The sequence below is a fragment of the Vulpes lagopus genome, chromosome 12 (genome assembly GCF_018345385.1).
Source record: "Vulpes lagopus strain Blue_001 chromosome 12, ASM1834538v1, whole genome shotgun sequence".
Lineage (NCBI taxonomy): Eukaryota > Metazoa > Chordata > Mammalia > Carnivora > Canidae > Vulpes > Vulpes lagopus.
Genome location: NC_054835.1, coordinates 649,126 through 673,927, shown reverse-complemented (window position 1 = coordinate 673,927; position 24,802 = coordinate 649,126). Strand labels below are relative to the sequence as shown.

The 24,802-nt window shown below is 39.0% G+C and overlaps 1 protein-coding gene across 3 annotated transcripts in view; it reads left to right on the top strand.

Moving 5' to 3' along the window:
• The window catches only part of TTLL11 (tubulin tyrosine ligase like 11), a 242,333-nt gene that overhangs the window by 45,483 nt on the left and 172,048 nt on the right, over positions 1-24,802 (top strand). For 2 of the 3 annotated variants that reach the window (XM_041725938.1, XM_041725937.1), the window contains exons 2-3: positions 5,285-5,381; positions 13,791-13,924. In XM_041725938.1, coding sequence (XP_041581872.1) covers positions 5,285-5,381; positions 13,791-13,924 — 231 coding nt within the window. Of the gene's footprint in view, positions 1-5,284; positions 5,382-13,790; positions 13,925-24,802 lie in introns of those variants that run through there. The other variant, XM_041725939.1, reaches the window with a different exon arrangement.

The following is a 24,802-nucleotide window of genomic DNA, read 5'->3' as shown; positions in this document are numbered from 1 at the left end:
CAAATTAAATATCATAAAGCTTATTTCCTATATTTTCTTCTAACAGCTTTATAGTTTTAGCTCTTATGATTAGTATTTGACCCATCCTGAGTTAATTTCTGCATATGATGTAGGGTTAGAGTCCATTCATTCTTTTCCCATATCCAGTTTCCCCAGCAGCAGTTGTTAAACAGAATGTTCTTTCCCCATCTAATAGACTTGTCATCCTTGTCAAAAATAATTTGACCATGTATGTCAGGCTTTATTTGTGGGTTCTGTATCCTATCCCCTTAGTCTTTTTTTTTATGCCAGTACCATACTAACTTTTATTGATTTATTATTTTTTATTTAGAGCTGTTTTTGGTTCATTACAAAATTGAGCAGAAGGAACAGAGATTTCACATAAGCTCACTGACCCAACATATGTATAGCCTCTCCCATGCCAGAATGGTACATTTGTTGCAATCAATGAACATATATTGACACATTATTTTCATCCAAAGTCTATGATTTATGTTAAGGCTTACTCTTGGTAGTGTACATTCCAGTGGGTTTGGACGAATGAATAATGATATGTATTCACCGTTATATAGAGTATTATCACTACCCTGAAAATCCTCTGTGCTTCACCTATTTGTCCCTCCCTCACTCCTTTTTTTTTTCTTTTAAATATTTTATTTATGTATTCATGAGAGACCCAGAGAGAGAGGCAGAGACAAAGCAAGGGTGCAATTACCAGAAGAATGGAGGCTAGACAATGGGTTCATGAAACCAGCATTTGCAGATACCTCCCCTAAGGAAAGCCCTACAAGGACTGCCCTTCACCCCTAACTACACAAAAGTTGCTGGTTATCCAGACCCAGACCAGGGTCGCTGCAGGGAGCCTGATGCTGGACTCAATCTCAAGACCCCGGGATCACAACCTGAGCCAAAGGCAATCAACCACTGAGCCACCCAGGTGTCCCTCCCTCCTCAATCTTTATCCGTGGCAACCAAGGATATTTTTACTGGCTCTGTAGTTCTGCCTTTTCAGAATGTCATATAGTTGGAATCACACAGTATGTAGCCTTTTCAAATGGGCTTCATTCACTTAGAAATATGCATTTAAGATCCCTCCATGTCTTTTCTTGGCTTAATAGCGCATTTCTTTTTAGCACTGAATAATATTCCAATATCTGGATGCTCCATAGTTTATCTTTCCATTTACCTACTGAAAGACATCTTGTTGCTCCTGAGTTTTGGCAATTATTAATAAAACTGCTATAAACATTCATGTGTAGATTTTTTTTCTGGATATAAAGTTTTCAACTCATTTGGGTAAATACAAGGAACACAATTGCTGGATCATATGGTAAGAGTATGTTTCCTTTTTAAAGGAACTGCCAAAGTGTCTTCCAGAGTGGGTGTACTGGGGCACTTGGGTGGCTCAGTCTGTTAAGCGTCTGCCTTCAGCTAAGGTCATGATCCCAGGGTACTGGGATCGAACTCCACATCTGGCTCCCTGCTCAGTGGGGAGCCTGCTTCTCCCTCTCCCTCTGCTACTCCCACTGCTTGTGTTCTCTTTCTCTCAAATAAATAAAAATACTGAAGTAAGTATTTTTGTATTTCCATCAGCAATGAGTAAGAGTTTCTGTTGCTCCACATCCTTGCCAGCATTTGATGTTAGTATTTTGGATTTTGACCACCCTAATAGTTGTATAGTGGTATCTCATTGTATTTCATTGTTGTTTTATGCACTATTTTGATAGCTTTGTTGTAAGTTTGGGCATCAGGAAGTGTGATACCTCCAACATTATTCTTCCTTCTCAAGATTGCTTTGGTTTTTTGGGGTCCCTTTAGATTCCATATGAATTTTATGATAGATTTCTATATTTCTGTAAGGAAAAAAAGTAATTTGGATTTTGGTAGAGATTGCATTGAATCTGTACATTACTTTGTGTAGTATTGACATCTTAAAAATATAAAGTCTTCTAATCCATGAACATGGGATGTCTTTCTACTTATGTGTGTCTTCTTTAATTTCTTTCAACAACATTTTGTAGTTTTTGGTGTATAGTCTTTTGCCTTCTTGGTTAAGTTAATTCCAACATATTTTATTCTTTTTGATGGTATTACAAATGTAATTGTTTTCTTAATTTTCTTTTTGGATAATTCATGGTTAGTATATGGAAAAACTGATTTTTGTGTATTGATTTTGTATCCTACAACTTTTCTGAATTCATTTATTATTTCTGTGTGCATATATGCGTGTGTAATCTTTAGGGTTTTCTATATATAAGATCGTGTCATCTGCAAACAGATAATTTTACTTCTCCCTTTCCAATTTTTTAAAATTTATTCATGAAAGGGGGGGGGCGGGGAGAGAATCAGAGACACAGGCAGAGGGAGAAGCAGGCTCCATGTAGGGAGCCTGACGTGGGACTCGATCCCAGGTCCCCAGGATCAGGCCCTGGGCTGAAGGTGGTGCTTAAACTGCTGAGCCACCCGGGCTGACCTCCCTTTCCAATTTGAATGCTTCATTTCTTTTTCTCACCTTTTGCTCTGGCTAGAACTTACAATACTATGTTGAATAAAAGTGGTGGAAGTGGGCATCCTGTCTCATTCCTGATCTTAGAGGGAAAGCTTTCAGTCTTTCACCATTGAGTATGATGTAAAAAGATCTTAAAAAGAGATGGGATTTTGAAGTCCTGGGGCCTATTTAAAATTGGATTTCTCTGTGTTCTCAGCACATAGCACAATGTCTGGCACATAGCAATTATTGAATGAATAGATTTTTAAAACAACACAGTTTCTCAAAACCAAATGAGCTAAAGGCACTGCTGAATGAAGTATTGATGGGGATTCATGAGGTTGGCAAGGATTGAAAGGCAAACCATAAAGGTGATAAGCAGTCATTGGTTGTCTGCTGACATGGAGTACGTGTTGGTCCCACATTGAAGGCAGCACAGCCACTTGGACCTTAGTAAACTTTGCTTGGATAGTCTGCTTTTTAGAGAAACTTCCCTGTTAAGTTATTTTTCCCTTCCCTGTTAGCACTTAGCAGCTGGAAGAAAATAACATATGTTGTATCTCCTTGCATTTATGACTACTGAATTAATAACTTCAGTCCATTGGATGCAAAGAAACAAATGAAATGCTACAAATTATAGATGAAAGTTGTTCATGCTAATAGAGTGTGTAACATATGCCTTACTCTGGCACAGCCCCCCCTTTTTTTTCTCCACAACATTCCATTTATACACAGAACTAAACAGACAAGCACAGAGTCACTATTGCGGTTATAAATTGGCAGCATGGGAAAAAGGAGGAACGGGTGGGGAACTGGGGTGTCGTTAAAAAAATACAGCCCCCCCAAATTGGGGTGCCTGGGGGGAACTTGGTCTGCTTCAACCCAAGAGGAATCAGAAGATCAAAAGCGGTTTGGGAAAGCCAGAACCATCAGGGATAGAGGGAAGAGGAAGGTCCAGGGGATGAGGGGGCTGTTTGGCAACTGGGGTGAAGGGATTGCCCTCCCCCTGCTGGGATCCCTCCAGCCCCTCCAGTCTGGCAGGAAGGAGGCAGCCTGCCAACCCCCATGGGCAGGTCTGGGGCTGCCAGATGCTCCAGGCAGGGGGCTGGAGGGGGCTCACAAAGGCTTGCCCCCCAGAGAGATGACGGCACTGTCCCCCGGTTTCTCTGCCAAGGTGCAGCAGTCCTTGACCTCCTCATAGCAGTTTGCTTGTAACTCATGCTTGATCCCGGTCAGCTTTTTCTTGATGGCATCCTTGGAGCTGGCCTAAATCATTTTGTTCTTAAGGGGTGCAGACTCAGGTGGCAGAGCTTTGAAATAATGTGAATGATTTAAAGGACTTGAATCTGTTTGCCTTCATTTTAATTTAGAATAGTTGGAAAGTATCGAGTCACCATCATTTCATTAGTAATGCTATGCTCTTCCATTGGAACTTAGCTCCCTCAACTTAGAGCAGATAAAAATCCTGATTTGCTGTAGTCTTAGGATGGGAAAGTCAAGTGATTGCAATTGGTGTGTTGGCATCTCTCTTCATCTAGACTTCTAACAAGCAAGTTCTAAATATGAGCTGACACGTCCTCACTTTTTTCCTTTAACAAGGGTCATCAGAGTTACAGATTTAAAAAATGAATTATGTAAGTGTAGAACTTGTTGATAACTCTAAGAAGCAGGGGGATGTAGTAGAAAGAGCAGGTCTTTCTGTCTCACCAAGGGATTTTCTGGCTACTAATAAAGAAATTCTATAATGTGTGCAAAGAGAGGATATATTCTAAGAATACAAGGCTGTTTTACAGGATCCAAGGATAGGAGGGACAGCCAGGCTCAGGAGGGTCTGGACCTAGGACTTAGAAGCCCTAGGAACGAAGGTCACTCAGCCTGTCACCAGGGCCACATGGTCTCACCTTCACTTTTTTCTCTGAACCTGCTTCTTCCTTCTCTCTCAGCAGCAGGGCTGCCTTTACTCTCTGTGCTCACAGCCAAGCACATCTGCCCGGCTCTGGCTTTTTATCATTTCCAGGTCAAAGGCCAGCAGAAGCTTCCTGGCATTTTAGATTTCCAAATTCCTGGAAGAGAGAATGTGGTCATCTCACCTTGAATCAGACGACCATTCCTGGTTTGTTCATTATTCATCCGCAAACTCTTTATCGAATGCCAGGAGACACTGGGGGATACATTCTGCCTTCACAGACATGTGTGAAGACGTGTGTGTGTGTGTGTGTGTGTGTGTGTGTGTGTGTGTGTTAGAGAGAGAGAGAGAGAGAGAGGCGGGAGAGAGAACAAGAGAGCGTGAGTGAGAGAGTGTGAGCTCATTTTTGGGGGGACTGACTTGAGAGTTGCAATTTTCAGAGAAAGAAAAGCATGGTTTGGGATTCAAATAGACTTGGATTCAAATCCTGATTCCTCTCCTTACCAGTTCTGTGTTACTTTGGGCATATTACATACCTTTCTCAGCCCCAATTTTCTCCCCTGTAAAATGGGAATGATTCTTTCTAGGGTAATTATGAGAATTGAAATGAAAGAATATGTGTGAAGCCATGAGTATAGTGCCTGCCACACAGAGTGAGAACTCTACCCCTCACTGGTTGTAATCTTGAGCAAGCTCCATAACCTTTCTGAAATGATTTCTTCACCTATAAAATGGGAAAGGATATCATCTACCTCACATGCTTATTGTAAGGATTAAATCATGTGACATGCACCAAGTCTCTGGGAATATATATGTAATAGAACCCAGGATGGTGCTGCTCCTCTAGTTTTTGTTAATAGTCACAGTTTTTTTTTCCCTCTGTTTTCTAGTTCCCATTTGGCCGACGCTTGCCTTGTGACATCTACTGGCATGGAGTTTCATTTCACGACAATGACATATTCTCTGGCCAAGTGAACAAGTTTCCAGGTATCTGCTGTTATTGTTGGCATCGAAAAATGTTTTTAGGCTGAGCATCAGGGTGCCCTGTTCTACAAAAACATGACAGCGTTTTGAGCTCATACTCAAGGACTCTTGGGACTTGCTGCTTGCACAGCCACAGTGCCCTTATCTTGGGAGGGAAGCTAATGCAGAGGTCATCAGGATTTGACCCACCAATGGTTTAAAGACTGGAGGTTCAAAAATAAAAAAGACAGGCTTTCCTGGACTAATTTGACCAGTGGAAGAACATGACCTTCACCTTCTGCATTATAATACAAGGGTGTAATTAGGAGACTATGTTCTCAAAATGGGGAAAAAAAAAATAGACCACTTCACTTAAATTACTTGCAAGAAACAGGAGTACTAGAATTCTAGGAATATGCCACAAAAATGGATTAGAAGCTTCTGTTTCCTTTAAGTATCATAATTGGAGGTGCCATTTTTAAAACCAAATATAGCAGTCTCCGTGTTGGGAATGACAGGTTGTGCCAGTGCTTACTGTTGTTTACCTAGGGACCTTGTCCCAGTGATGTTCTCCTATAAGGAGGACAAGTGCTGAGAAAGTGTTAGAGCCAACACTTTGAAGACACCCTCTCACTCCGTTCCCAGCCTCCCCGTATGCCTTTCCATTTTATTTTTAATCTCTGCCACCCTCTTCTGCTATTGATTGATATTCATTATTTTTAATGGCTGAGTGAGGAGGGTGGTTAGGGTGAGTGAGTGTGCTCAGCAAGGAAGGAATATTTAGTTAAGCAGGTGTTAGGGGTGGGGTGGGGGGTGGGGAGTGATCACAGCCAAAGTGTCTCTCTCTTATATTCAGAAATTTTAACCTAATATGCACAACCATATTATAATACGATAGTAAATTAGTTCTTTAAAAGAGCATCACCCTGAATCCCATCCCTCATTTAACAAAACGACAAGGTAAATATTTCTGTATTTCCTCCCAAACCTTAACCATATTTTTATATTAATTTTTCATGCTTCAGTCAGAAAGTGGTTGCCTGAATACAAGGTGTTTTCTCCTAGCATGATATCATTTATGCTGATTTTTAAAAGGAGAATCAATTTACCCTTTTTCTGGGGTGCCTGATGGCTCAGTTGGGAAAGTATGTGACTCTTGATCTCAGGGTTAGGTGTTTGAGCCCCACAGTGGGTGTAGAGTTTACTTAAACAAAAAAAATTCCTCTTTTTCCTTAGCATTCTGTGCCGTATCTTTAAGAAAACAACTCTCAGAAAACCCAGTAGCCATACACTATATAGTGGCGATTTATACCATATCCACCGGGATCCCTGGGTGGCGCAACGGTTTGGCGCCTGCCTTTGGCCCAGGGCGCGATCCTGGAGACCCGGGATCGAATCCCACATCGGGCTCCTGGTGCATGGAGCCTGCTTCTCCCTCTGCCTGTGTCTCTGCCTCTCTCTCTCTGTGTGTGACTATCATAAATATATATAAATAAATAAAAAAATTTTATACCATATCCACCAGGGGGTTTTAATTCAGTGTGCAGACTACCATGGGCCTTTTTGGGCTCAAATTCACTCAAAAAGATAAAGGGCAAGAAACACAGCTTGCCAGCCAGTCAGCATTAAGCATTTCTCTCTAGTGGTGTCTTTGCAAGGGTGCCAGAGCCTAGTCTCACCCCTCAAGTGAAAGGTCAGGTGTAAGGAGACAAGACCTGCATTGGTGGATGTGGATCCATCTTGGCTTAAACACCACTTTAAGAGCCTTATCTCCTGGAGCTCCTCCTAAGCAGAGTTTCCAGGGTCCCCAGCAGGGTCAGGCTAAATTACAAGAATTGCTACATGAGGAAAGCCTGGAGCTACAGCACCTTACTAGATATTTATGCAATTTGCTGATCAGGGATCATTTTAACCATATGCTTTGTTGTCTAGTAACACAGCTAACTTTCTACCTTTATTGATTTCCCAAGGAACAGAGCTAGAAAATTAACCCATCTCTAGAGAAGGGGAAGAGAATGAGAAGGATTCTGGAAACCAGGATTCTTGCACACAGTTTAAGAGGGATAGCTATCATTTTCTGTCTTGCTGCTCATAAAAGGTGGCTTTTTGATGCCACTCGAAGGATTTAGTAGGACACTGGGAGAATGTGATTTGTAAGAGAACAATTCTTTGAAGGAGAACAGAGTTCCTAAGACATGAATCCTCAAATGAGGCTTCATTTACATTTTCCCCTCTTTGCTTGGGCCTCATCACATGACTGAGAGTAGGAAAGAAGTCATAGCTATGGCTCTCCTTTTGGAACACAAATTAGAGAGAAATACCTTCAAAGGACTAGTTTCATTAAAGGTGATATAAGAATATTCTTTCTAAAGAAGCAAGTTTGCTCTATCCCCTATTCCACGTGCCAGTGACTGGAACATATAATTTTCCACTTTACCAACAGCAATTAATTAGTTCTAATGACAAAGCAGGCTCTCGAACCTCTAGGCAGAGAGGCGGTGTGGCTACGCCCTCTCCCTGTGGAAGACAGCGGTTCTTAGCTATGAAGTGATTCCAGAAGGATCTGTCCTTTGGCTTTAGTTTGGGTCCAGGCTCATCTTCTGTCTCTCCTGCATCCTGTTATTCTAACAGTGCATCTTGTATGTAGAGTAAGTTCTACGGGATGTGGCAGGCAACTGTAAATGTGTCACCTGCTGAATAAACGGAAAACTTTTGAAGATGCATATGGAAGCGATTTATTTTGTTTGTGTCAGCACATTGATTTTAGCCACTTCTCTATGAGCGAGGTCCTCCAAGATATGTTATTATGTCTTCACATGATGAATTAAGACTTTCTTTTTTTTAAATAATAAATTTATTTTTTATTGCTGTTCAATTTGCCAACATACAGAATAACACCCAGTGCTCATCCCGTCAAGTGCCCCCCTCAGTGCCCGTCACCCATTCACCCCCACCCCCTGCCCTCCTCCCCTTCCACCACCCCTAGTTCGTTTCCCAGAGTTAGGAGTCTTTATGTTCTGTCTCCCTTTCTGATATTTCCTACCCATTTTTCTCCCTTCCCTTCTATTCCCTTTCACTATTATTTATATTCCCCAAATAAATGAGAACATATAATGTTTGTCTTTCTCCGATTGACTTATTTCACTCAGCATAAAACCCTCCAGTTCCATCCACGTTGAAGCAAATGGTGGGTATTTGTCGTTCCTAATGGCTGAGGAATATTCCATTGTATACATAGACCACATCTTCTTGATCCATTCATCTTTCAATGGACACCGAGGCTCCTTCCACAGTTTGGCTATTGTGGACATTGCTGCTAGAAACATCGGGGTGCAGGTGTCCCGGCATTTCATTGCATCTGTATCTTTGGGGTAAATCCCCAGCAGTGCAATTGCTGGGTCGTAGGGCAGGTCTATTTTTAACTCTTTGAGGAACCTCCCCACAGTTTTTCAGAGTGGCTGCACCAGTTCACATTCCCACCAACAGTGTAAGAGGGTTCCCTTTTCTCCGCATCCTCTCCAACATTTGTGGTTTCCTGCCTTGTTAATTTTCCCCATTCTCACTGGTGTGAGGTGGTATCTCATTGTGGTTTTGATTTGTATTTCCCTGATGGCAAGTGATGCGGAGCATTTTCTCATGTGCGTGTTGGCCATGTCTATGTCTTCCTCTGTGAGATTTCTGTTCATGTCTTTTGCCCATTTCGTGATTGGATTGTTTGTTTCTTTGGTGTTGAGTTTAATAAGTTCTTTATAGATCTTGGAAACTAGCCCTTTATCTGATACATCATTTGCAAATATCTTCTCCCATTCTGTAGGTTGTCTTTTAGTTTTGTTGACTGTATCCTTTGCTGTGCAAAAGCTTCTTATCTTGATGAAGTCCCAATAGTTCATTTTTGCTTTTGTTTCTTTTGCCTTCGTGGATGTATCTTGCAAGAAGTTACTGTGGCCGAGTTCAAAAAGGGAGTTGCCTGTGTTCTCCTCTAGGATGTCCACTCTCACCACTGCTATTCAACATAGTACTGGAAGTCCTCGCCTCAGCAATCAGACAACAAAAAGACATTAAAGACATTCAAATTGGCAAAGAAGAAGTCAAACTCTCCCTCTTCGCCGATGACATGATACTCTACATAGAAAACCCAAAAGCCTCCACCCCAAGATTGCTAGAACTCATACAGCAATCTGGCAGCATGGCAGGGTACAAAATCAATGCCCAGAAGTCAGTGGCATTTCTATACACTAACAATGAGACTGAAGAAAGAGAAATTAAGGAGTCAATCCCATTTACAATTGCACCCAAAAGCATAAGATACCTAGGAATAAACCTAACCAAAGAGGTAAAGGATCTATACCCTAAAAACTATAGAACATTTCTGAAAGAAATTGAGGAAGACATAAAGACATGGAAAAATATTCCATGCTCATGGATTGGCAGAATTAATATTGTGAAAATGTCAATGTTACCCAGGGCAATTTACACGTTTAATGCAATCCCTATCAAAATACCAGGGACTTTCTTCAGAGAGTTAGAACAAATTATTTTAAGATTTGTGTGGAATCAGAAAAGACCCCGAATAGCCAGGGGAATTTTAAAAAAGAAAACCATAGCTGGGGGCATCACAATGCCAAATTTCAGGTTGTACTACAAAGCTGTGGTCATCAAGACAGTGTGGTACTGGCACAAAAACAGACACATAGATCAATGGAACAGAATAGGGAATCCAGAAGTGGACCCTGAACTTTATGGTCAACTAATATTCGATAAAGGAGGAAAGACTATCCATTGGAAGAAAGACAGTCTCTTCAATAAATGGTGCTGGGAAAATTGGACATCCACATGCAGAAGAATGAAACTAGACCACTCTCTTGCACCATACACAAAGATAAACTCAAAATGGATGAGAGATCTAAATGTGAGACAAGATTCCATCGAATTAAGACTTTCTATTTAAAAAAAATCTGATTTAGATATGTCTTTGCTTTAAGAAAGTTCCAAACTGTCAATTCTCATCAGTGGTGCAGGGAACAGAGAGAAGTGGGTGGATCTGGGAGTATTGATTTGTTGTTGGGAGCTGTATTTGTTGTTGGTGTTTTTGCCAAGAATTATTGTCAGTGATATTTGGATTGAATAGTACTTGTGACATAGCTCAGATTTTGTTTTTTGTTTTTTAATTGGGTTATGTAGGTCTGTATGGGCAAGCCTGAGGATTAGACTATTATACTGTTGCGTAGCTTCACAGATGAGACCTACCAGGCCTTGAGACTCCAGTGTGTAGCAGAGAGAAGAATCCAGGCCAGTAGTGGCAGGAGGCAAGTCCCTGGTGTGGGAAGCTCCAGCCCGAGTTAGGGTGTCTTCCCACCACAGGGACATCTGGAGACAGACTTTGTTGAGAAACTCAGGTAGGCAGTGAGCCTCAAAAGAGCCTGTAAGTAGGCAGCAGGAGGACAGGCACCGGCCTCAGGTCACAAGCAGGAGAACCCAGTGCTTGCTGGGTCATCTTCAGTGGAAGAGAGGAGGATCACTGGCAGGAAAAGAGCAAAGGCATTGCTAAGGCAGCCACTCAGGTACCAGGAGCAAAAGATGGGTTACCAAAATCCAGCGACAAAGCAATCAGAAAGCCTCCAAAGACAGCTGAAGCCCTCCTTAGCTAATTGGAGTACAAAGTCAAGGTCAAAGATTGCCTTGTTCCCAGTGTCAGTGGGGAGCTGATAGTTAGGCTTATAGCTTCCACCTCAGATCCGAGTGTGTCCCAGCACCTAGGACCAGGGTCACAGGGAGGGGTCGGGTGCTCCAGTTGCTTGGAGAAGGGAGGTAGAGTCTAGAGCCAGCAGAGCCTGGCACATATTTGCTCTGAGAACGTGTGCTCTGGCCCAGCTAGAAACCCAGCGACTTTTGTCAGCATCTTACTGAGAGAAGAGGACACTCCTCACATCTGCCTCTGAGCCATCACCAGAGCGCAGATGCCAGCAGTTTCCACATGGGGTAGAGGGAAGGGTCAAAGATGCTTTCTCTGGCAGCTTAGATATGGTGGAGGAACAAAAGTTTTGGTGGTAAGTGGATGGAGGGAGGTCTATACTGGTGCCCCATGGAGACAGGCATTTAGACAGGGGAGGGGTGAATCACTTGTAGCCAGTGGGTTGGAACTGTATGGGAAGAGCAGCCCCTGGATTGTAGGGTGCTTCCAGAGTTGGCTGCTTTCAGGAGAGAACTACCTGGAGACTGGCACAGAGGCAGACCTGTGCAGGTTTATCAGCTGGTCTGGGGACTTATGATCTACATTACAGAAGGAGCCATCGCAGGTTTCAAGTGACTATGTACTCATTTTGGTGTTTTTTTTTTTGTTGTTGTTTGTTTGATTGTTTTGAGAGGGAGACAGAGCGCAGGGGAGGGGCAGAGGGAGAGAGAGAATCTGAAGCAGGCTCCACACCCACTGCAGAGCCCAACTTGTGGCTCAATCCTATGATCCCAAGATCGTGACCTGAGCCCAAATCCAGAGCCCAAACAACGCTTAACCAACTGAGCCACCCATGCACCGCTGGACATTGATGTTTACAAAAACTTTTCTGGGGCATTCAAACTGCACTTGTATACTTGTAGCACTTCTGCCTGTGTTGTGTGAGTCTGTCTGACCCGCTGGGGGCTTCTGAAAGAGGACCTTCCTCAGTCACAAGGCCATTAAAGGGCAGAAAGTGCCACAACCCTGGTCAGGAGGCTTCCCCTACTGGGTGTACGGTGCACATTTTGGCGAGTTAAATGGATTTTAGTCTAGTACGATAACAAAGTCTTGTCAACGAAAAGGACAAAGCTTCAAAAAAAGTTGAAATTTTTATTTTGTGCACTTGGTGTTTACCTCCAGTGTTTATAACTCAAAAATTCTAATTTCAGAGGGGACTAAAGGGAAACAGCTATAATTTTCTGGGCTCATACTTGTTTCTTGGGAAACTCAGAACAATGTCCTCAGTGAGTTTTCTTTAATGTTGAAGAGTTCACACCAGAGCACAGCTGATTAGTGCTTTTCAAGCTCCCATATTTCGTATTTAATCCTTCTCTCTATCCTTCTAAACAAAAACTAAGAAGCTGGGCATTGAAATCTTGAATCTGTGATCTTCAGATTTATTGCTCTTTTTAATTTGCTGAGGGAAGCAAGAAATTGGTTATTAAAACCTTCGTTCTCAAATATTCACCTTCCGTTTCCTGAACATGGGAATTTAGAGAAATCTCATTCATTCTGATTGTGCCCATTTGGAATGGGTGATAATTTGGACATCCAAGCTGGCGTGAAACTTTGTGCTTTCTTTTTTTTTTTTTTAATCTTTATTTATTTATGATAGTCACAGAGAGGGAGAGAGAGAGAGGCAGAGACATAGGCAGAGGGAGAAGCAGGCTCCATGCACCAGGAGCCTGATGTGGGATTCGATCCCGGGTCTCCAGGATCGCGCCCTGGGCCAAAGGCAGGCGCCAAACCACTGCGCCACCCAGGGATCCCCAACTTTGTGCTTTCTATTAAAAATAACTTCGCTAAGCCAATTCCTAGTGTCAGTGACGGAACCGTGTTGGCTTTTTCAGGGTAAAGGCTGTTTCTAGTCTCCACTTTCAGTGGTGATATTTGTCCTTAGAGACAAGCATGCTATAAAACTTAAAAATAATTTTTGCCTATTTGCTTAAAATTTGCTAAGGTGTACACTCAGTTTCTTTTCCTATCAGAGTTCCTAAAGGTGTTACAAGAAAAAAAAAATCCACCATTTTTTAAAAATATTTTATAAGTGAGACATTTTAATATCCTCTGGGCAAAGTAATGGGATCTGATCAATGTTAGCGTCAATATTTAAAACTGAAGAACGTCTACAGCTTCCATTTTCTCCCCCTAAACTATAAATTGTGCTATGATATCCTTTCTACTTTCTGTCCTTATTTCAAGGAGACAGATTTTATGCTGAAAGCTGTATTTTTTTTTATTTTATACCTTGAATACTTGTGAACAATGAAAACACAGCAACTTAATTAAGCTTGTAATATAAGCAGAGTCCACTAAGTGGTATTCTTGAGAATATAAGTTGAAAGTAGTCCCAGAAATATGTGTGGTAGCCCAAAATTAAGGAGGATATTAAGTGCACAGTATGAATGCTTCTCTTTATCCATTATCTAGGGGACTGACAAAGAATGGAATAAATAAACTAGGTGGAAACCCATTCCTTTATATTGATGCTTCATTTTTATAAGGAGAAAAAACTATCCTCTATTACCTCAAGTTTTTCATTAATTTGGTAGGTCTTTCCAAACCATGAGTCGCCTCTGTGCGGAACTGCTCATACCTTTTTAAATCCTGTCTGCAAAAGTGAATATGTCAGGTGGGTGGTTTTAAAGGTCCTCGATCATGGCTGTTTTATAGCTAGTGGCCCACTGCTGTTCAAACCTCACAGCTTCTCTTCTCCCCAGGCATGACGGAGATGGTGCGTAAAATTACTCTGAGCAGAGCCGTGAGAATCATGCAGAATCTCTTTCCTGAGGAGTACAACTTCTATCCTCGCTCATGGATTCTGCCTGACGAGTTCCAGCTCTTTGTTGCTCAGGTAGATGGCACTCCCTCCCCGTGACCCTTGAATTATGCTTGCAACCCGTGTCCCGGGAGCTGGGTCCTGGGTCCTGTGTGCTGGGAGCTGCAGGGAGAGGGAGGGTCCCCAGGAAGCTGCTAGTCAGAGGAGTGTCCAGTGGTACACAATGGGTGTCGGCAGCGATCAAGGAGCTTGTAGCAGGTGAGTAGGTAGGGTGACAAGTAGGTAAACTGACGAAGTGGGTCTTGACTTGAGGAGACTGGCCTGAGGCTGATATCGGGAGTGGGGTCATGGAGTCAGTGTTTGAAAAGCCAGGGAGACAGAGCTGCAGCAGGTGGTTGAGCCCATAAGCAGGTTGAGAGGGTTTGGGTGAATCTAGGGTGTGGTCTCCCCAGCATCCAGTGCTGTGAAATGTGGGAGGTCAGACTCTGTTTCAAGGCTAGGGAGAGTAGGGCTCATACCCTGTGGGAACCTTTAAAGTGCCCTGCTTTAAATTTATTCCAGAATCAATTTTCAAATCATGCATTCCATATCAAGGCAAACTGAGCATGAAATACTTTGAAGCCTTCTCAACACTGATTGTGAAACAGTACCAGTGGGGAAGCTGAATACAGGATTGCCGTTTCTCATTTAGGGCCCTTTCAAAGCCTTGGCCACTGGGTTCTGTGGTCCATACCATACATCTGAGGGTAACTGTACAAATGCACAAATGCCCATCTTATTGTGATAAGGCTAATCCCATTTATTGCTGCTGCTGTGTTTCAAGCATTGTGCCAGGAGCTTAACATTATTTCTTTCAATGCTCATAGTGATCTTGTCAAGTTGGTTGTATTATTAATCCCATTTTGTGGATGTAAAAACAGACTTTGATAAGCAAGGTGACTTGCTGGAGAAGTGGAATTTAAACCTGATTTCAAGGCCTGTGCTTTTTTTACCTTAAGATTTTATTTATTTATTTATTTATTTATTTATTTATTTATTTATTTATTGAGAGAGAGAGAGAGAGACAAGGACAAAGAGAGAACATGAGTAGGGGAGACAGAGAGGGAGAAGCAGGCTTCCCCCTGAGCAGAGAACGTGACATGGGGCTCCATCCCAGGACCCTAGGATCATGACCTGAGCTGCAGGCAGACATTTAACCGACTGAGCCACTCAAGTGTCCCAAGGCCTATGCTTTTTATAATCTGTCTTACTGCCTGTGTGTTGTTTTGGTTTTAATATTAAATGATGAAACTTGTAATAAAATTATGATTTATTAAGCACGAAAAAGCTTGAAGTGGTAATTTTTAAAAGGAAACTCTCTATGAGATGGTCATCACATGGGTTTATACATTTTAAAATTCATCCCTTATTAGCCTAAAATGAATGCATTTTATCCCAGGCAAGTTATGATTCAATAAAGTTAATTTTAGAAAATAAACTCTCAGCTGCTCCCCATACTCACCCTCAATTTCCCACTTCTGTGGCTCTGCTCACATCCTTGTCCCAGTATGGAGTATCTTTCTGTCAATTTCTACAACTCTATATCTATCGATTTTGTGGATTTAAATGAGATACCTACCAACTGTGCCTTCAAAGTCAGGTATGTAAGAACTTTCCATCAACTCCTAGTTCCTCTGTGTCTCCTTGTAGTCCATCCCCTCAACTTCCCCATCCCCAGCAACCACTAATCTGCATTCTCATAGATTTGTTGTGCCTGTTCAAGGAATTCATACAAGTAGAATCATATATATATATATATATATATATACACACATACATATGTATATTAATATATACAATATATGTAATACACTTTTTGAGTTTTTGCTTTTCTTTCAGAATTATATTTTTGAGATTCATCCACGTTTGTTGTATTTATCAGCCATTTGTATTTTTATTGGTGAGTAGCATTCCATTGTAATAATTTGCTTATCCATTCACCAATGGTTGGACACTTGAGCCATCTCCAGTTTGGAGATTTTTTTTTTTTTTTTTTTTCAGTTTGGAGATTTTATGAAAAAAACTGCCATGACTGGTCACATGCAAGTCATTTTGTGGTTATATGTTTTTGTTTCTCTTGGGTAATACCTACAAGTGAAATTTCTGGATCATATAGTATATGTATTATGTTTAACCTATAAGAACTTGCCGAACTGTTTTCCAAAGTGGTTGTACACCCTCACCAGCAGTGTATGAGAGTTCTGTATGTTCCACATCATTGCCAGTCCCTGGTATTATTAGCCTTTTGAATGTTAGACATTCTGGGAGATGTGTAGTCGTATCTTTTCATGGTTTTAATTTATACCTCCCTGATGACCAGATGTTGAGCATCTTCTCATATGCTTTTTGGCCATTCGAGTATCTTCTTTTGTTACATGTACATTCAAATTTTTGCTCATTTCTATGGGCATTTTGTTTTTAAGTTGTAGGTTCTTTATATATTCTGTGTACAAGTCTTTTGTATGTGTATTGTGAATATTCTCCTCCTTCTATATTTCCTTCTTTCTCCTTAGTTTGTTTTGTGTGATACCCAAGGCAACTTTGCCCAATTAAATGTGGTGAAGATTTTCTACCTTGTTTTTTTCTAGGAGTTTTAGTTTTAGTTTACATTTAGGTTTAGGATTCATTTCAATATAGTTTCTGTGTATATGGATCAGTGCTGAAGTTTCCTCTCTTCCATAGGGAGAGTTGTTCTAGTGCCTTCTGTTGTAACAATGGTTATTTCCCTCGTTGAATTAATTGCCTTAGCAACTTTATTGAAAACCAGTTGACTATGCATTTCTGGAGCCAGTTGTTTTCCATTCTTCTGTATGTTTATTCTTATGCTAATACCACATTTTTCCAGTCAGAGTCTGGAAATCACATAGTGCAAGTCATCCCACTGTGTTTATCGTCATAATTGTTTTGGTTATTACAGGGCCATTGCATTTCCATATCAGTTTTGTAACCAGTTTGCCCATTTCTACAAGGAAGTCCACTGGGTCTTTGATTGGGTTTGGGAATCTACAGATCAGTTTGAAGATAGCAGACATCTTTACAGTGTGACAGTGTGTCGACTCATCTAATCCATAACTTTTATCTCCATTGATTTATATTGTCCTTAATCTATCTTAGCAGTGTTTTATAGCTTTCAGAGTATTGGTCTTGCACATACTTTGCTAACTTTAGCCCTAAGAAGTTTTGTTTTTTTTGCTATTGTAAATGGAATTTTTAAAATTTCATTTTCCTATTGTTTGTTGCTGGTATGAAGACATCCAACTGACGTTTTACTTTTGAACTTGTATCATATGACCTTGCACAATTCCTTTATCAGTTCTACAAGTTCATTTTTTGTGGATTTGTTAGGATTGTCTATATATTAATTATACACAATTAATTCACTTTTGTTTCTTCCTTTCTAATCTTATATGCTTTTTATTTGTTTTATTTTTTCTTATTAAACTGTGCTGGACTAGGATTTCTAATACAACAATGAATTAGAAGTGATTACACTGGACACATCTTTGCCTTGTTCCCAGTCTTCGGGGGGAAGCATACAGCTTGTCACTGTTATATGTGTTGTTAGCTATAGGCTGTTCATAGATGCCCTTTGTCAGGTTGAGGAAAGTGTCTTCTGTAGTTTGCATAAGTTTTTCATTCATTTCATGAACGGGTGCTTCATCTTGTCAAATGCTTTTCAGCATCTATTAAGATTATATGATTTTTCTCTTTATTTTGGTAATATGATGAATCACCAATTCGTATTTTAAATATTAAGCTAAACTTGCATTCCTGTTTTAAATCTTAAAATGGTTATGATGTATTATCCTTCTTAAATACTGCTAAATTGTATTGGCTGATACTTAGGGATTTTGGTGGTGGTGTTCATTAGAGACACTGGTGTTTGATGTCTTTGGTCTTTGCATCATGCAATCCTTATTAAATGAGTTAGCAAATATTTCTTTACTGTTTTGAAAATTTTGTATAAGATGGGTATTATTTCTTTTTTTTTAACTTTTTAAAATATTTTATTTATTTATTCATGAGAGAGAGAGAGAGAGAGGCAGAGACACAGGCAGAGGGAGAAGCAGGCTCTATGCAGTGAGCCTGACATGGGACTCAATCCTGGGGCCCCAGGATCAGGCCCTGAGCTGAAGGTGGCGCTAAACTGCTGAGCCACCCAGTCTGCCCTAGATGGGTATTATTTCTTAAATGTTTGATAGAATACATGATTGAAGGTATTTGGGCATGGAGCTTTCTTTCTGGGAACATTTTAAATTATGAATTAATTTTTTAATACATATAGATAATTCATTTATTTCAAGGAATTAATAATCCATTTTATCTAAGTTGTCCAATTTACTGATAAACGTTTTGAAAAACAGTATTTCCTTATTTTTAAATGTCTTTGAGATATGTAGTGATCTACCCATTTTGTTGCTGGTGTTGGTAATTTGCATTTTCTTTTCCTTTGTTTTTCTTTCTTTCTCTCTTTCTTTTCATATCAAGCTAGCTACAGGCTTATTAATTTTGTTGATCTTTTCAAAGAACCAACTTCTTATTTCATTGTTTTCCTCTATTGTCTGTCCATTTTCTATATCATTGATTTCTACTTCTTTTGGGTTTAATTTTTCTCTTCTTCTTAAATAAAGAGGAACTTAATTAAATACACCGATTTTTAAGCATTAAAGCCGTAAATTTTCCTCTAAGCACTGCTTTAGCTATATCTCAGAAATTTTTGTATATTACATTTTCATTACCACTTAACTAAAAATGTTGCCTAATTTCCCTTGGGATTTCTTTGACTCAAGATTATTTAGAAATGGGTGTTTAGTTTATAAATCATTTTGAAATTGTCCCAGTATCCTTTGTTACTGATTTCTAATTTAATTTTGTTGACATCAGAGAATATATTCAGTATTACCTTAGTCCCTTTAAATTTGGTGCAAGTTGTCTTATGACCCATATATTGTTTATCTTTTTTAAAAATTTATTTATTTATCTAGAGAGAGAAAGCATGAGAGAGAGGGGCAGAAGGAGAGGGAGAAAGAATCCCAAGCAAAGTCTGCACTGAGCACAGAGCCTGATCTCACAACCATGATTTGAGCCAAAACCAAGAGATAGACCATTAACCAACTGCCCTTTCCAGATGCGCCCTATATATTGTTTATCTTGATGAATGTTTCGGTTGTACTTGAAAATAATATGTATTCTGGAATTGTTTCTTGGTGTAGCATTTGATAAATGTCAATTAGGTCAAGTTGGTACTTGGTACTGTTCACATATTCCTTACTAATTTACTGCCTACTTGGTCAGTCATTTACTGAAAGAGTATGTTGAAATTCTCAAATCTCATGGTGGATTGTCTACTTCTCCTTTTAGTTATGTCTGGTTTTGTTTCATGTATTTTTGAAGCTGTTGTTAGCTTGATGATTTGACTCCATTAGAAGGTAATCTGCCTTGTCCTGAAATCTACTCTTTTTGATATTAATACAGCACCTCTAGCTTCTTTTAGCTTAGTATTTGCAGGTATATGTTTTTACCATTCTTTTACTTTTAACTTATTTGCATTTTTAAAGATTGCTTCTTGTTGACAGCATGTAATTGAGTTGTAGTCTTTTATCCAGTTTGACAATCCCTGCCTTTAATTGGTATGCTTGGCACGCTTACATTTAATGCAATCACTAATATTGTTGGTTTTAAGTATACCCTCTTGCTATGTCTACTATTTATCCAATATGTTTGGATTAATCAAGTATTTTTAGTGTTTTATTCTATCTCCTCTTTAGGCTTACTAGCTAAAAAATCTTTAAATTTTTAACATTTAAACATTTAAACATCTTTAAAAAAATGTTTTTAGTATTTGTCAACCCTAGAATCTAGGCTTTACAATGGGTCTGAAGGTCACATTTACCTTTAAGGATTACATATTTCAAGTAAAGTATATATGCTTCACAACAGTATACCTCTGTTCCCATCCTCATCCTTTATGATATTATCATGTGGTTTGCTTCTATGTTATAAATCCCAAAATGTAGTATTATTATTTTTGCATTGAAAAGCCAATTATCTTAAAAAAAAAGACTGAGAAATGAGTATATTTGTCTAATATACTCACATATATTTACATTTCCAGTACTCTCCATTCCTTCAAGTAGCTCTTGGATTCCATCTGGGAATTATTCTCCTGCAACTTGAAGCACTTCTTTAAACATATTTTTTTGGGACACCTGGGTGGCTCAGCAGCTGGGTGTCTGCCTTTGGCTCAGGGCATGATCCCAGGATCCGGGATTGAGTCCCACATAGGGCTCCCTGTGGGGAGCCTGCTCTTCCCTTTGCCTATGTTTCTGCCTTCTCTTTGTGTCTCTCATGAATAAATAAATAAAATCTTTTAAAAACACATTTTTTTCATAGTACAGATCTGCTGTTCTCCCAGCTTTTGTTTGAAAATGTCTTTATTTTACCTTCAGTTTTTAATCTGTTTTGAAATAATTTTTGACTTAAAAAAATTGCAAAAATAGTATACAGAAAGAGCTCCCACAATCCCTTCATTTAACTTCCCCTAATGTTAACATCTTACACAATTACTGAAACTGGGAAATTAACATTGATATAACATTACTTAATAATCTACACACCTTATTTGTATTTCTCTATTGTCCTACTAATGTCTTTTTTTCTTTTCCTGGTGTAGAATCCACTCCATGTTTACTCATTGCGTAGTTGTCATTCCTCTTTAGTCTCTGAGCTGTAACAGTTCTTCAGTCTATCTTTGTTTTTCATGACCTCGACTCTTTTGAAGAGTACTGGTCAGTTTATTTTTTTACAATGTCCCTCAATTTGTTTTGTTTTGTTTTGTTTTTTTTAGGATTTAATTTATTTATTCATGAGACACACACACAGAGAGAGAGAGAGAGAGAGAGAGAGGCACAGAACACAGGCAGAGGGAGAAGCAGGCTCCATGCAGGGAGCCTGACATAGGACTCGATCCTGGGTCTCCAGGACCACACCCTGGGCTAAAGGCGGTGCTAAACTGCTGAGCCACCTGGGCTGCCCCCTCAATTTGGTTTTATCTGATATTCTCATCATTAGATTCAAATTACACATTTTTTTTTCATAAGAATGCTATAATGTGATGCTGTGCACCTTCTCAGTGCAGCATATCAGGAGGCACATAATGTCAAGATGTGTCATTTCCGGTGACGTTAACTTTGATCACTTAGTTAATGTGGTTTCTGATAGGTTTCTCCACTAAAATGTTACCATTTTTCCTTTGTAGATTAAGTATTTTGTGGGGATATATTCTGAGACTATGAAGGTGGCCTATTTGTCTCATACTTTTTTTAAAAAAGCTTTAACTAAGATATAATTGAAGTAAAATAAACTGCACATATTCGAAGTGCATTCGAAGTTTGATATGTTTTGATATATGTAGAAACCCTTGAGACCATTGCCACAATCAAGATAATGAACATATTCATCACCCCAAAATGTTTTCTCATGTCCCTTTGTAATCCTTCCTCTCTTCCTCTCCCTGCTCTCTATCTCCCATCACCAGGCAACCACGGGTCAGCTTTCTATCAAGACTAGTTTGCACTTTCTAGAATTATATATAAATGGAATAATATGGCTGGTACTCTCATGAATAAATAAATAAAATCTTTTAAAAACACATTTTTTTCATAGTACAGATCTGTACTTAAAAAAAATTTTTTTTGTTCTGTCTTCTTTCACTCATTGTAATTATTTTGAGACCCATCCATGTTATAGTATTCATCGGTAATTCATGTATTTTTAATATTGAGGAATATCCAGAACATATATATATAGCAGTTTGCTTATACATTCAGCTGCTCTTGGATATTTAGATTGATTCCAGTTTGGGCCTATTATAAATAAAGATACTATGATTATCCATGTCTGAGTCTTTGGACATATGATTTCATTTCTCTTGAGTAAATGCTTAAGAATGGAGTGTCTGGATCATATAGTAGGTATATATCTGATATTAAGAAAGTATCAATTGTTAAAAAAAAAAAGTATCAATTGTTTTCCAAAATGGTTGTGACATTTTATATTCCCTTCAACTATCTATGAGCATTATAGTTCCTCCACATCCTTGCCAATACTTGGTAGCAGTCAGTCTTTTCAATTTTAGCTATTCTAATAAGTGTGTAGCCTTTTCTTATTATTTAGTTTGTATTTCCCTAGTTGTTAATGATGTTGAACATCTTTTCATGTGCTTTACCATCCAAATGCATTCTTTAGTGAAATAAATGTATTTATATCTTGTGTCCATTTTTAAAAATTGAGTATTTTTATTATTGAGTTTCAAGAGTTCTTTATGTACTTTGAATATAGGTATTTATCAGATGTATCAATTATAAATATTTTCTTTCAGTGTGTACCCTGTCTATTCATTGTCTTAACAATATCTTTTGAAGATCAAATTTTTCTTCTCTCTCTCTCTCTCTCTTTTTTTTTTTTAAGATTTTATTTACTTATTCATGAGAGACACTCAGAGAGAAGCAGAGGGAGAAGCAGGCTCCATGCAGGGAGCCCGATGTGGGACTTGATCCTGGGACTCCAGCTTTACGCCCTGAGCGGAAGGCAGACGCTCAACCTCTGAGCCACCCAGGCATCCTGAAGGTCAAATTTTTCATTCCAATGAAGTACAATTTATCAATTTGTTCTTTTATGGATCATGCTTTTGGTGTCATATGTAAGAATCTTTACATAACCCAAACTCACAAAGATGTTTTATGTTTTTGTCTAGAAATTGTATAGTTTTAAGTTTAGATCTATGATTCATCTGAGTTAATTTTGAATGTGATGTGAGGTATGGATTGAAGTTCACTTTTTTGGGACACTGATATCCAATTGTTTCAGAAACATTTGATGAGCATACTAATCTTTCTTTCCCAAATTGCCTTTACATTTCTGTTGAAAATAGTTGCTCAAGGGATGCCTGGGTGACTCATCCTGGGATCGAGTCTCGCGTTGGGTTCCCCACAAGGAGCCTGTTTCTCCCTCTGCCTGTGTCTCTGCCTCTCTCTCTCTCTCTCTCTCATGAATAAATAAATAAAATCTTTTAAAAAAGAAAATAGTTGCTCAAGTATGTATGGGTGTATTTCTGAATTCTCCATTCTATTCCATGAATACATTTGTCTATTTTTATGTGAATATCTCACTTAGTTACTGTAGCTTTGTAATAAGTCTTGAAATCAGGAACACAAGTCCTTCAACTTTGTCATTATTTTCAAAGTTGTGTAAGTATCATAGTCTTTTGATTTTCCATATGAATTTTAGAATCAGCTTGTCAATCTACAAAAAAGCCTACTGGGATTTTGATTAGGATTGCATTGAATCTATATTTCACCTTAGGTAGAATCAACATCTTAACAACACTGAGTCTTCTGACCCATGAACATGATATATATAGCTCCTTTTATTTAGGTCTTCTTTAATTTCTTTAGGCAATGTCTTTTAGTTTTTAGTGAATTGGTCTTTCACATTTTTTGTCAAGTTTATTCCTAAATATTTCAGATTTTGATAAATTGTCAATGTTGTATTTTTAAACTTCAATATCTTGTTTATTGCATGAAGAAATACAATTTATTTTTATATATTGATCTTGTATCCTGAAACCTTGCTAAATCAGTAGTTTCAGTAGTTTATTTTATAGATTCTACTGGATTTTCTGTATAGATTGTCATGTCCTTACGATTTCTTACTTTCCAGTCAGCCCTTTATTTCTTTTTCTTACCTTACTGTATTGGCCAGAACCTCCATACAATGTTGAATAGAAGTGGTGAGAGAAGCTGTCCTAGACTTGTTCTTGACTTAGGGGATAAGCCCTTAGTTTTTCATCATTAAATAGGGGCTAGTTGTAGATTTCTTGTAAATGCTCTTTATTAGATTGATGAGTTCCCTTCTGTTCCTTATTTCCATGGATTTTGTTTTTAATAAGAAATGGGTGTTGGATTTTGTTACATACTTTTCTTGAGGTTATTGAGATGACCATATGGATTTTCTTTTTTAGTTTATTAATATGACAAATAATATTGATTGATTTTTAAATATCAAATAAACCTTGCATTGCATTCCTTCAATAAATCGCACTTGGTCATGATATATTATTTTCTTTATATATGGTTGAATTTGATTTTCTAAAATTTCATTAAGAATATTTTCATCTTGGATGCCTGAGTGGCTCAGCGGTTGAGCATCTGCCTTTGGCTCAGGGCGTGATCCCAGAGTCCTGGGATCGAATCCCACATCAGGCTCCTCAGAGGGAAACTACTTCTCCTTCTGCCTTTGTCTCTGCCTATCTCTGTGTGTCTCTCATGAATAAATAAAATCTTTATTAAAAAAAGAATGTTTACATCTATATTCATGAGAGATATTTTTCTGTGGTTTTCTTCTTTTTGCAATGTCTTTGCCTGGTTTTGCTATATCAGGGTAATGCTAGTCACATAGAATGAGTTGGAAGTATTCTCTACTCTTAAATTTTCTAAAAGAGGTGTAGAATTGGCATTATTTTATTTTATTTTTTTAAGATTTTATTTGTTTATTCATGAGAGACACAGAGAGCGAGATAGGCAGAGACACAGGCAGAGGGAGAAGCAGGCTCCACGCAGGGAGCCTGACATGGGACTCAATCCTGGGTCTCCAGGATCACACCCTGGGCCAAAGGCGGCACTAAACCACTGAGCCATCTGGGCTGCCCAATTGGCATTATTTTAAATGTTTGGTAAAACTCACCTGGGAAGTCATATGGACCTGATGTTTCTTTATGGGAAGCTTTTACCTGAAATTTCAGTTACTTTAACAGATATAAGCTATTTGTGTTTTCTGTTTCTCCTTGAAGGAACATTGGTAGTTTGTCCTTCAGTGAAGTTGTCCATTTTTGCATTCCTATAAATATTCTTGAAT